Source organism: Melozone crissalis, unplaced genomic scaffold, assembly GCF_028551555.1.
Source record: "Melozone crissalis strain CALT ecotype California unplaced genomic scaffold, PUWL_Pcris_2 ptg000006l_1, whole genome shotgun sequence".
NCBI classification, from domain to species: domain Eukaryota; kingdom Metazoa; phylum Chordata; class Aves; order Passeriformes; family Passerellidae; genus Melozone; species Melozone crissalis.
In genome coordinates this window covers 27127899-27142025 of record NW_026535784.1, presented here as the reverse complement: position 1 = coordinate 27142025, position 14127 = coordinate 27127899, and the positions used below count along the sequence as shown (strand labels likewise).

Sequence of the window (14127 nt, the reverse complement as noted above, 5' to 3'; positions counted from 1 at the left end):
AAAATATATGCGGGCAGTAGCACAGCATTTAAGTCCTCCTTCCCAATGTAAAAGTCAGAACAATGATCACAGTCACTCCACCTCTTTGAAGAGTGCTTTCAAAGTTTCTAGAAATATTTCTACCCTTAAAATCACTGCAGCCTTCCCCTGCGGAGCAAAACAACCCTGAGAGCGCTGTACTGTGTTGTCAGTGTTTCCCCTTGGGTTAGCAAAACACAGCAGCCTAGAGAACATTGTCATAGATTATTTCTTAGATCCTGCAGGCATTATAATGGCACAGACTAATGCAGCAGCTGGAAACACCAGAGAAATTGAGAGAGTCTCGAGTGAAAAATGAAACCACTGATGTGGGGGATGTTAAAAATCAGTGGCTGCTTGCTAGCACGTAGTTAGTTACTCTGCTTGAAGCCAGATCCACAGACTCCATACCTTCCCTCTCATTCCTTCCACACCTCCCTAAGTGCAGCAAGTATGTAATGCCCACTAATACCTGCAGATCACAGAACAGAGATAATTCTGTGTACCAGAAGTATTTTCTCTTGTTTAGATTGGATATTTGTGAGAAATCATACAGGGTTTCAAAGTTTGAGTCTTAAATCCTCATACAAGTAAGTTTTCAGACACCTAGTGTCCTCTAAAGTACTATTGTTGTTAATATCTAAAAAAGATTCCTGTAAATATCTTCTTTATTTCTTTTTAGTACATCATTTATGTTGAGGGAAAATGTAACTATGTCATTAATACCAATATGTATGTCCTTGTCCCAGTGATTTGTTGTTTAGCACAGTTAGTTTTTCTTTGGATTCAGTTTTTTCTATACAAAACCCACAGAAGAACAAGAGAGGAAATAGCATTTCAACTCTAATTTTGATAGTGGTTCTTCTTTGTCATCTTAAACTAACTTAAGCTTAAGCTAAGCCCAGATAGAGAGATTCCTATCTGACACATTTGGTACATAAGTGTCATGAATGAGTGGTTTCAGGTCACTTAAAGAATCTGAGATCATACTGTTGCCAGGGTATGTGGAGTACATCACCACAAAGTGTGCCAGATTTTAGGACTTATTGAATGTCTGGCCTTTGTATTAGTGTGATTTTCTGTATTTTATATAAAGCACTCAAAAAACATAATGTAAATATAAACCTTGTCATGTACATACCTTCTCATATGCATATTACTAGAGACATTGGGATGAAATCCTGGTTTCTCATAGAGCATACTTAAAAAATAAATGGATTCAAAAGTGAAAAAAGGATACACAGTAATAGAGAGTATGAAAACAAGTCATCTATGCTCTTAAACATGAAATGCAGTAATCACAAAAATCTCGTGTATAGTTAGGGAAGGATAAATTAGAAAATTTTGAAATATTGTATGTTTAGTGCTTTGATGGTAAATATTAATTAGGGGAGCTGGTAAAACATATGACCAGTGACATATGTGAAATTAATTAAGACATTACCAGTTGTAGATTGCAAATTTATGTTCACTAACTAATAAAGAAAACAATACTTATAGATTAATTTCATTTTAAAATCACAGCTATTTTGGAGTTGGGGACTGAAGAAGTTAACAGCAGTATAAGCTGACTGGATTTTGAGTGAGTTTTTTGAAAAGGTGGTTCTCTTTCATGTAAAACACTTTCATATCGAAACCAGAGTGCGTTTCAACAGACAGAGGGTACCACTATCCTGCTGTGAGCAGCTTTCTTATAACTACCCACTATGAAACTGATAGTATGGACTAGCTCTTTTGAATTAGTTGGTTTTGTTGTTTAGGAGTCTACTGGATTGAATTCAGAACTGGGATGTGAACTTCTAAGTCACAAACTTGCTTTGAAGATTGCTGTTTCAGCCTTGCAAATGCATTTTAATTTGAGGTAATGAACAGCATTTTCAAGTCTCTAAAGAATCAAAAATTAAAGTCTCTACACCTTTATAGCTGTTTAAGAAAAGAAGCTGTGAACTGCTTCTATTGAATTTTAATGGCTGACAAAATTCAAAATACAATAAATAACATTTGTCTGACAGCCTCTGCAGTCTAGAAAAGCACTGTCCATGCCTGCCATGCATCCCACATGTGATGTGGGCAAAAATGCATTCGTTACAGAACTCACTTGTGTAGGAATGGGGGTCATTTATCTAAGAATTTCAGGTGACTGCCCACCTAAAAAGAGTTACTGTTCAAATTATTGGATATTCAGAACATATATTGATTTTTATATATTGATATTCAGAAACCCTTGATACAGTTTTAAGGCCAAAGCACAGCTATTAATAGCAGTCTTGTTGCTAAAATGGTGGATGGCATAGCTGTAGTTGTCCTGTTGATGCTCAGTAAAGACATAAGTAATAGAGCTGGCAATAGTGAGGTACAGAAATTCGGTCACTTCCTGTGGGGTATGTAGCTGCTCAGCAGTGCTCACAAAGGACCTTTGATCTCTTGTTACCACTGGTGTTCTGTTCACTTGCCTTGGCTTTTAAGTCTCTACAATGCAAATGAAAGAAGTGAGTCTCATGCAAAATAGGTACTATGTCATGAATAAAGTCATAAAAGTTCATGTTCCTTGCTAACATGGTCAACAAAACCTGAAAATGTGTTTTGAGAGCACGCCTTCCCTATTTTTTCTGTCAGTCACTTTAGAGTAGGTATAGGCAACTTTTCTGAGAGCTTTTGTCAGGAAATAGAAGTGTTTTATATGGGAAGAGAATCAGTGGCTTGCAGTTCTAAAAAGATGCTTGGATAGACAACTTGTGCTCATACAATGTTAGGTATTGTCTAACTACAGCTCTAAGAAATATCAGAATTTACAAAACCTAGTAGCCACCTGTGATGGCACAGAATTTGCTCTATTTATTTTTTTAGGAAAAGCCCCATTGGTTTATTTCACAGCCATGGCTTAGGCTTGTGATGTCAGTCTTTTATCTTGCTGACCTTTTATATAGAGATTATCATAGATTCATTTAGACTTGGAAAAGACCTTTAATATCATTGAGCCCAACAGTAAACCTGACACTGCCAAGTGTTTTGCTCAACACAGAAGATCTCTCACTTTGAAATGAATAGTTGTTCATTATCAGCAAAATACAGTTGTTTTTCTTGACACAGGCTGAACAGTCAAAAGAAGAGCAGAAACAAGGTTTAAGTGCTGAGAAATTGATGAGGAAGGCTTCTAAGGATGTGTGCCGGCTACGGGAGCAGAGCCAGAAAGTGCCACTGCAGGTGCAATCATTCAGGTACGGCCTGTTCTGCTTTTCACGCCCTTTTTAATGTAGTGAAGTAACATGAACTGTTTCTAGGTATAACCAGACATGCTCTGTAGTATTAGTAAAAAATCCACATGGCTTTGACTTGCCAGAAACATCACAGATTTCTAACATGGCTTCTAAGTTGGAGTTTCAGAGGGCCAGGCCTTGGTGATCTGCTCACGTGGCAGTTCAGAGGTGGTGAGGAAGCTGAGTGGAGTGTCACACCCTGTGTGACATCTGCTGTAGGCAGGCACATGTGTGGCTCTTGCTGTAGCTCACCTCACCCACATCAGGCTGACTGTGGGCTTTAAGTAGTGGGAGCTCTTCCAGTGATGGCAAGGGCCTGAAACAAGTGGCCACTCAATGAGAAGTAGGACAGGATACAGCTCATCAGGAAACTCATTAACCACTACTTGTGCCTTGCTTAAGACTTAGTATTTAAGAAAGATCTTGAATCCCTCCTCTGTTTTGTTTCCCTTCTCATTTTGGTTGTGAAGCAAACAATTACTTGAAGCAATTAATGAAGTGTTCTTGCTTAGCATAAGACAGAATGAGCACTATTTATCTTAAACCTTAATCCTCACTGGTCTAAATTCCTAAAAGACTGGCCAGTAAGTGGCAGGACTTGCAGCCTGGAGGCCACATTTTAAGTATAAAAAGAAATATGCATCTATTGATTGAAAAATGCAATGCTTGCTCTTGCACATAGAAACAGTACTGCAAGTTAATTTGGTTTGTTTTGTTAGTTACCACACAATTTTCGAGTTTGAATTTTGGATTCCTTTATAAGAAATTTAAGTCAGCTGCTGAGACTTCTTTCCCTTTTTTTGACCTTTTGTGAGCAGTTGGAGAAATCCATAAGCAAGTAGGGGGCTGTGAGGCAGCATGTGTTGCAAACCATGGCTGTAAGTGATGCAGAATCAAAGCAAGAGAGAAAGGAAGGGGGTTCCTCAGCTAAGATGTATTACAGTTGAGTAATTTATCTTCAGCTTGAAATTCAGCGCATCCTTAAGATTTCATTTTTTGTGCATATCTTGAGAAAGGGTTTTGGTCAGCGCTGGTCATTTAAGCATCATCACAGACTGCTGCCTAAATCTACAGGAATGTGTAATAGTGCCTAAAACCCCATTCCCCTGCAAGAAGGATATCAAAAAGCTCTATTTTCCTTTATTTTCTAATCACCACACAACTAAGAAGATAAAGCCAGTTTAGGTTGATTTTGCTCTGAGCTACTGTTTTTCAGGGAAACTCCAGCAGAAAACATGGTTTAGTCTTCTGGATAAATACTTACCTCTGGAGGCTGAATTGTGCATGCCCTGCTAGTTGGACTTGTTACAGTGCTGTGGCCTCAGACTAATCACAGAGAGACATTTTTAAAGCTCTCAAGAAGAATGACTCTTCTGAGCTTTAATTTTTAAGCCCTCAATACTTCTCTTCTGCTTTCTAGTCTGCTGCTAGGCAACCCTGTGTAAACTTGTTATGCTTCAGTAATGTCTCAGTTCATAGGCGACAGAAAAGGTAACAGCACAGGGGAAGCAACTGGAGGATGGGTTGACAATTCTGCTTCTGAGTCTTGCCCAGACTTGACTATTCCCCGCTTGGCCTTTTCCCATGTTAGGATAAAATTATTTATTTTGCCTTCTCATCCCCCTACTGAAAATATCATCATTGGAAATTCAGTGACTGGAACAATATTTCAGTCTTATCATTGCAGTTATTAATGAAATACTGGTATTTTTTCTCTTTCAAAACTGGAACTGCGGAAGAACTACATAAATCTGTGTAAGAAGGTAATTGTGTCAGAATGCTACATTTGTTGTAAATAAATTTTCTGTGTATTTTCCAAATCTGTGTTTTAAAGAATTATGCTCTTATATTAGCAACTCTACAGCAGATAACATTGAAGTCATGCCACAAATGGTAAAAAAAAAAATCTCTTGTTTTCTTTTCTAATTTCAGGGAGAAGATAGCATACTTCACAAGAGCAAAGATCAGTATACCAGCCCTTCCAGCTGATGATGTATAATTATGCAGTTTCATTGAAGTGTTTTTTCCATTTGTTCATCTCTTTTCAGATGAGCTTTGTAGTTCCAGTGATGTGCTTTCAAAGATCTTCTATTTTATATTCACTATTGATATGTTTATTTGTAAAATATAGTGAACTGAATTGTTGTAAGCTTAAAAAAATGGCAAAAAACCCCAACAAACAGAAAACCAAAGTAGATTAATTTTGGTATGCTGATGCTGATTTTGTACAGTTTGTGTGTATCGCATCTGTGTTTTTAGTTTGTAAAGATGGAACAAAGGAACAAACACAGTACTAAGCATGTATCCTGTTGAACTGCACTGTGTTGAGAAAAATTATGTTCAACAGACAATTGTTTATCTTTTCACTATTTTCATGTGAGCAGACTGTGAAAATGGCTGTTCTGCCATGCAATACTTTTGTACAAGGGTGTAACTTTTATAGTTTAAAGTTAACCACAAGCGTAAGCTCCTTTCCAAAACATCCAGGCTGCCTCACAACAGCTGCTGCTTAGATTCATCATCCACAATGTAATTTTGTTTCTGAAAATAATTTTTTCTGGTTTTGTTTTTTTAATACTTTGTAGGGAGATATAGAGTTCAGAGTTTAGTTTTGTGAATGTACAGTACTTTAACCTGCACTAAAAGGTTTCTTGTATCTGCGGGAGTGAGAAAGGCAAGGCAGACAAGTAACCCTAAAACTTAACTTTGAGACTACCAAAAGGGGCAGCTGCTTTCTGAACAGGATGAATCAAATTCATAACACCACCATTGAAATTGGAATAGTTATACCCACTGTGCTCTTAAAACAGAGAGTTTTTCTCTGTTAATCATTTGTCCTGGGAGGCTGTATGATTGCCAGCTAGAAATAATGAAGGAGTGTGCTAGGTTTGCAGATCTGGAGATGCAGCATGAAAGTATTTATACCAGAAAAAAAAATCTCACATGCTAACTCAGATAACAGAAGTCCTGTTGGTAAGGTAAAACATTTTCTGAAAAAGCTCCTTACTAAAAGGCTGCACAAATTTTTGTACAATATCTAACAATTTTTAAAATATAGAATTGTCCCTGTATGCAGTTGGGAGTGCACATGTTTAATGAATAGATGTGAACAGCCTGTTTCAAATGTCTTACATGCTCCTTCCTAGCAGGCTGCTTCATCAGAAGGCAACTAGGATGCCTTCTGTTAGAAGTTCAGAACATTGGATGTAGGTGTTGAAGCAGTCCTGTCTTGGTAAAGCAGTTGGGCTCGTCTTCTGTGGGTACTGTGTAAGTAGGTGGATATTGCAGAGAACAGAAATATTTCATTTTCTACTTAGTATGTTGCACTCAGATGTATTTCATTCACTGGCTACAGTTTTCTTCCCCAAGCAACAAGCCACATTGCATGAACTTCATCTTTCAGAAATGTTATAATTACTTGCTGAGCAAATGGAAACGATATAACCACAATATGGTAGCAGCTGTCTTAGATTCAAAGCGACAATTCTGTAATGACAGGTCTGTGTAACACCCAAGGGTTTTCTTATGCACAAATGCATCAGTTCACTGAAATATAAAGCCAAACATGCTATTTTGAGCAAGATGACTGATTCAACATCCTTTATGAATGCCCCGTTTGTTTTTTGTGTCTCTGGTTTGAGATAACATTCATGTTTGAAAGGTCAATTAAAAAAATCTGGAATTATTTAATGTAGAGGTGAAATGAAGGTTGACAGTTTCAACTTCTCAATTTGATTATATAAAGTGTTTGTAGAATGATATTTAGAGGTCTACTTTATGATTTTTCTTTTTATTTATTTACAGTCTTATTTATGTTCTGTTTAATATAGTTCAGTTCTGGCCATAAAAGTATTTGTCATTAAGGATGCTATTGTTAAAAATACTTAGAAGTGTCTTAATTCTTGCCCAGTTAGCTGTTTTTTCTCAAATGTTGAATAATTTTACAAAAAAAAAGTATTATTGTCTGATTTGTAAGCATATGGTGAAGTCAAAACCTGAGTATTGCTGGCTTTGGCTTACAAAACTCCTTTAAAATGAGAGACAGACATATTCATGCTCTTCATTTTCCAGATTTGTAAAGTTGAACATTTTTATAGGCAGCTTCTAACAATTCTGGGTTTGGAGTTTGGGGTTTTTTACTAATTCAGTGTGTCACACTTGAAACACTCAATAGAATAAGCTAAAATATTACACACAAATAAAGTCCCATCAGTGTAAAGTGATAAATATTACTCTTGGAGTGAAATTTACCCTGCACAGCAGGGTATAACGAATGTAATTAGTTCTATTTCCAGGTACCAATGTCAGTACATTGAATATATCAAAAAGTAAATATTACTGGTACAAGAATATTTAGCCAAATGAGCAAAGTTTAGCAGAAATTGTAATAGAACACAAATAATTTTAAGATTATTTTTCTTTTTACTATTGCTATGTTTATACTGTATTAAATATCAAATGCTCAGGACTGAACTAAATATTTAATCAGGTTATATTCTGAATGTGTTTCTGTTCTAATTTTGTCTGTAAGAGTATGCAAGTACATTACATAGATTAACTTGTCTCTGCACTTTTCATGTGTTTCAGTGATTGGAAAATACATTTTTTAACAAAGTTTTTTTTCAGACTGGTGTTTTATTTAATTCTTTTATTGCTCTTCTCTCTCTATATATTGTCTTTGCAGAAACAGATGGCCGCTACAGCTTTGTCAGTGTAAAATCATGGCAATTTATAGAAATTCACATCAATCACTGACAGCTGTAAGGATAAGTTATGTGGAAACTAATTCATATACTTGAAGTTAGTTCTTTACATTCACAAAGTAAAAACTGCACCTGCAATGAACATGGTAGAGTCTCCTCCAGACAACAGCTCATTATTGCCCAGAAATACTGGCTTTCCTTAGAGAGAGAGATTGGGCAGGGATAGAGATGGTCATATTCTCTCTCTCTCACAATGGAGAATCTTGCATTACATTACATAATGTCTGAGAACATTTAGTTTATGGTAAATGATACAGGCCCAGCAAACTTCATTTAGGCTTGAACTGCATTAGGTTTGTATAGTGCATGGTGAACTGGTGATACAAACTCTTTCAGACTTCAAGTAATATTCTTTTGTAAAAAATACATAAAGCAGCCCCAGTAGGAGTTCTGCCATTTAAAATATGGTCAACTCTCCATTCAGGCCTAGAGATAAAAAATTTTATACTCACGCCTCCAAGTCATACGACAGAAACAAAATCTGCCATTTATCAGACTTGGGAGAAATACAGTGGTGGCTTAAATTGCCATAGCTCATCAATTCATGTCATTAAAAGTGGAAGTAAGTAGTGATTAAAGGAACTACTCGGTAAGAAAGAATCCCAGCCCGGCTCCTGTGAACAGTAACCTGTCTGTTCAGCAAGTTGTTGTCTCTTACTGTACTGCAAGCAAGATGCTGGAAAACCTACCCAGCCCTTTTTTAAGTCTTCCATTTCCAGTTTCCAGATGCTGATGGGCATCTTGTACATCTGCCATTGGATACTGCTCTCGTAAGTGACGGTCAGGTGACAAACAGATTGTGAAGAGGAGTAGAGATCCCCCTAGAATTAGAATAAATCCACAAATTCCTATCTGGGCATCCCCTAATTCTTATCTGGGCAGAACCTCTGGGATGCCACTATTCCAAATCCCCTGGATTACAGTGTAAGCAAGGGACAGGGTCTCCAGACTTCACCTGGAGTATTCTTCCAAGTAGTAACAGCTTTTTTATCTTCAGCACTGTATCCTCCATCTTTAGACAGTCCAAACCAGGACTGGAGATCACAAGGTTCAGAAAGTCCTAGTCCATTTTATGTAGCTACTAAAATAATGGAAATCTTGAATTCCAGGAAAGAATCAAAATCTTTACACTGTGTTCCTACATCATTTCCCAGAGTCCCATGCTCCAAAGCTCTGGTGCATTTATGTCTAAGTTGAGATTTTTCCAGCCTTGTAAGTAGTTACAGGTATCAGTTAAAATCCTTCCTAGCACAGATAACAGAAATCGAGCTAACAGTAGTCTGTGCCTGCTTGCCAAGTTCATTTTTTGCAATCACAGAAGCCCAAAACCATTGGCTTTTACAGGCACTGTTCAGCTCAGTTCTTTGTCATACTCTGTCATAAATAAGCACAAGTTAAAACAATGCTCTATGAAGTACTTCTCCCCTCCCTCCTGCTTTGCTTTGCCTGGTTCCACATGCAGTGTTTGGGGGACTGGGACGTGGTGTGGTAAAGCAGTAGCAGAATGGTGTGGCCACAGTTGGGCTCACTTTTCATTAGTTTTTTGTTGGATTTTTTTAAGAAAAGCATATACTTGGTTTTCCATCAATCAGCCACAGCATTACAGCAATTTTGCTCATTTTGGCAGTTTGTTTTAAAGTTCTATCATCACATTGGTGCACTTCCACTTAGAGCAAATGATACTGTCTGCTTTGTGGCCAGTTAAATGTCACATGTTTAATGTCAAATATACAGCAACATGTTCCAAACATGAGGGAATGGAACTTAAGGGACCTCAGATAGGATGCATAATGACTCAAGACCTGTGTCAGAGGAAGATAGCTACACTGGTTTTTAAAGCAGCATTTCTCAGCCTATTTTTGGTGCATAAAGTATGCAGGTGCCAGAAACACTTAGAATAACTTGTATGGGCAGTTTAATGTGGCAGACTGGAAGAACACAGCTTGCTGGGTCTAAGCACCCACACCATCACACCCCATGCACAAAAAGACAGTTGCAAAGCTTGCTACAATTTCAGAAACCTACTATTTCCAAATACACAGAAAAACCATTTGATGCAATGCAGGTATTCAAATTGTTTAGGATCAGACATCTCCTCTAAGTTCATATGTCACTGCATCAGTCAAGTGGAAAATTGCAACAGGGAGTCAAACTTTGTGGCTTATTTCACTGGTTACATAAAAAAGGAAGCACATTTTGGTTAAAATCCAAGCCGTAAGAGAACATGCATATTCATTTTCATGGTTTTACACTGCAGTTAAGAAAGCAAAAGCACCTTTTCCATGCAGTCTGTGAACACCTCAGCATTTTGCTGCGAAACAGTTTTAAGCAGTTCCACAGGTGAGAAAACACACCACCTTCCAATACCAGTTTATGGAGAAAACAGATAGAAATTTAGGAAATCAGCTGCATAACAAAGAGTCCTTTGAATTACTACCGGAACAAGATTCTGGCTTGCACAAGGGTTTGGAAAAAGATAGGGCAGTATTGCTGTACTGCTTAAAACTTCCCATTTTAAGGCCTTGTTTCAGTTTCCAAGCATTGACACTGATCCTGCTGTTCTGCAGCTGCATAATGGACTGAAGATGGATGGACTTCAGCAGAACAGATTGTGCAATTAAGTAGAGATCCTCCTAATATAAGACAAAATCCAGCAAGCCAGCCAACAAACAGTGCTTCCCCGAAATCCCACCTGGGAACAATATCTGGTATATTCTCATCCCAAAATTCCTGGACTGTGGCATGGGCAACCCAGGAAACTGGGACAATAGCTGTAATCCCCGATATCCAGAAGAGCATTCCTCCAAACAGCAACAACCGTTTCTTTTGTTCCTGTTGTCTTTCACCAATTTTCAAACAGTCCAACCCAAATCCTGAGAGCAGAAGGCCTAAAAGCCCTGATCCATTGGAAAAAAACATCAAAATCCTAGAAATCCTGAGCTCTGGAGGCAAAGCTAGGAAAGAATCGAAGTCCTTGCATTGCATTCCACCTTCTTCCTGGACAACACAAGCTTGCCAGAGTCCCATGGTCCAGATCTCCAGTTCATTTAGTTCCAAGTTAAGGTTTTTCCACTGGGGTAGATAGGTGGTGAGACAGGACAGGACCCATCCCAAGAGAGAGACCAATATGCCACTTAACTGCATCACTGGTTGATAGACTAAGGCCATTGTAAGAGCAGAGTCCTGAAAGCTTGAGGAGAAAGGTCTCCCCAGCAGTTCTGTACCAACTGCTACCTTGAGTGATGGTGGAAGCTGTGATGATTTTAGGTCTCTGCTGCCCCAAATATAAGCCCTTGCTATTAACCCTTTGCAAGCTCTGAAACACGTTTTTGTTCTTCATGAATATAAAGTTTCACATAAAGGACGAAGGACTTCACTAAACCATGAGTTAGGCTTTCCGATAAGGATTTGATCTGTTACCTTCCAATTTGCTTGGTAAAATTATATCCCAATGCCTGATGATTACAAGCCTGAGGATGAACAAAGAGGGCTCTATGACCCCTCACCCTAAAACACAACAGAAATCTTTGTGCTTCAATACGGATTAATTAGATTTTAAGTGGTGATAAAAAGGCAGCTCTGTGTGCAACAGGACTTCATTGTAATAGCTAAATTTGAGATTTCAGGGATGTAAATCAAGGCCTTGTAAAGAAAGGTAGACTGTTTGCCTATAATCTTTATTCTTAGGCTTCCTCAACATACATAATGGCTTATCTTCCACTGCCCTGTTTTATGTACCCAGCACTGTAAAAGACACTTTGTAAAAGATCCTTATGTTTCACATTTTCTACATTCATTTCTTTTAAAATGGGCTTTGTTTTGACGGACTCTTAAGGGGAAAAGGAGACGGGTATGGTGAAAGTACCATAGAAAATGAAATCCTAGACATGCCCTCCACCATAATGAACCCGGGCAGATCATCAGCCAGCGTAAACTTTACCTGCCCCAGGACTTCAGCGACACCACGGTAGCAGCTTACACCAGCTCAGTGTCCCCTTTCCTAAAGAACCTGTCCCACATGGCACACAGAGTATTCACTTAGCATCTAACAACACTTGGCACTCAATGCTCCCAGGGCCAGGAATGCCTAGCACACCTTCCTGATCAAAGCAAGATACCATTATGCCATTACCCCATTAGGAAACCCTGCTTTTTCCTGCTCTCATATCAGCTAACCTTGTGCTTGTCTACAGGGTCAGAAGGAGAACATCTGTTTGCTGTGTCCCTTCCCACATGTAACAGCACAGCCTGTCTGGGAAGGAGCTGAGCAGCATGAACACATCTACAAGAGTATGACCCAGAGACGTTTTCCAGTCTTTCTTTATTTCATTTCCTAGATGTGATAATTTATTTATCTGTATATTTTAATTCTCAGTTGCTCAAAATGGGTTATGTGATGGGAAAACATAACACTGATTTTGAAGTTTTCCAAAATCCTGAATCATTATCATGGGTATCGTTAAGGGTATCATTAAGAACTGCCACTGTGAGATGATCTCTTCTTCCTCATTTTTATAGGGAGTTTTAAATTCAAACCCTTGTTTATTTCCTTTCACAAGCTGTGAAGAACCAACAAAAAGCCTCCAGAAAGATGAGCTATCTCCCTTTCTTTTGTACCAACCCATTAGTTTGACAGCTTATATTTGATCAAAAAAATTACTATGCACAAGACCAGAAATCACCAATGATATAACTGACAACACCGGGAACAAAGTGTTGCAAGCTAGCCTGTAACTTTGGCCATCCACAGGGCAAAAGAAAAATCAGACAGATCAATCCTGCATTCATTCATTCATTCTGCAGATTGAATATTTTCATATTTGGCAGTGTTGTTTCTGTGCCCTTTCTCTGTTCAGAGGAGGAATGCTAGTTCTGGAAATCCTTGTGACTTTCAATGAGAACTCCCATAATACCATTTAAATAATTTTTAAGATAACCATGATTTAGGAGTGATTCTGCTCCTTCAGGGGCTACATGTTTATCTGACTTTAAAATCACAGTTACTGAAAAACTGTTATGGAAGCCTGCTGTGCTTCTCTTGACTGTGAACATTTAATATTTTCTTCTCTGCTCTTAATTCCAATAATCAATATAGTCTGAGAACAGCATCCAGTCTGTGAAGTCCATCCATTTTGCAAATGTTGACTACAACAGGCACAGTATACCAGCCTTTAAATTATAGCCATCAGAAGCACTGGAACTGCTGCATTAGTAGGATCTGCCAATTAAGTTTTGCAACTTACTATTAACAATGTACTAACTTTGAGAAAGAAAAGCTTCCTTACACTATCCTGGATTATATGCAATTCTTGTTCTTTTGGAGGGAAGGAGAAGGTAACACGTGACTTGGGACTAGGATTGTAACAAGGTCTGAAATGCCTTTACTTGGAATTTACTGATCTTACAAAAAACCACAGCTGGACTATGTACATTCTTAGGTCAGTCACTGCCTTAGTCTTATCTCCCTTGTACTTCTTTCACACTTTTCCTCCCCACTGTTACTTCTTTTTCTACATCTAAAAATATGTCATTCTCAGAATACTTGTCTTTGGTGGACTTGCTCCTACACATGTCAGAGTTACTACAAAGCCTAAAGGGCTAGAACTGGGCCCCCATCAGTTTCTGTCCCATGGCTCAGAGCAATTGGAAACATAAGTGCAGGATTTACTGTTACACTGCTGTGACAACAAACATCTGCCAGCATCTGCACAACCCGAAACAACAGATCATCTCGGGGGGTTTCAGTGGAGATGGCCACTGAAAGATGGCTCCCAGGCCAGCAGGCAGGGAAGGTGCCTGCCAGGAACCTCTGCAGCCCGTGGCAGGGGGCCCATGCACAAGAGAGTTGCTCCAGGACAACTCTGCCCCTGCTCCCCTTGCCTCTGCAGCAAGCACTGGGCAGGGGCAACACAGGCTTGTCAAGAAAAGGAAGAGCAGGTACAGCTGTCACTGACCAGTGTGCTTTCAGGTAAGGAAGGTGAGGATGGATTTAGAGGGAGTTTTGACTGTGTTTAGAGCATTTATTCCCCATTCCTTTTTCTGCATAGACTTTTAAGTCTGAGGTATGTAACGTACAGGGATACCAGCCT

At 38.6% G+C, this 14127-nt stretch overlaps 2 protein-coding genes and 1 pseudogene across 2 annotated transcripts in view; 1 reads left to right on the top strand and 2 right to left on the bottom strand.

Annotated features, from left to right (window-relative positions):
• WWC2 (WW and C2 domain containing 2) overlaps positions 1 to 7840 on the top strand; it is a 94524-nt gene extending 86684 nt beyond the window's left edge. Inside the window, exons 22-23 of the mRNA XM_054294955.1 lie at positions 3109 to 3236; positions 5208 to 7840. Of these exons, the coding sequence (XP_054150930.1) occupies positions 3109 to 3236; positions 5208 to 5274 (195 nt within the window). The 3' untranslated portion in view covers positions 5275 to 7840. The remainder of the gene's footprint in view (positions 1 to 3108; positions 3237 to 5207) is intronic.
• Positions 7841 to 8692: 852 nt separating this feature from the next.
• LOC128950454 (claudin-22-like) lies at positions 8693 to 9341 on the bottom strand (annotated as a pseudogene).
• Positions 9342 to 10552: 1211 nt separating this feature from the next.
• Positions 10553 to 11206, bottom strand: LOC128950051 (claudin-22-like). The gene has a single exon (XM_054294926.1). The coding sequence runs from the start codon at positions 11204 to 11206 to the stop codon at positions 10553 to 10555; it is 654 nt and encodes a 217-aa protein (XP_054150901.1).
• Between the last annotated feature and the right edge of the window lie 2921 nt (positions 11207 to 14127).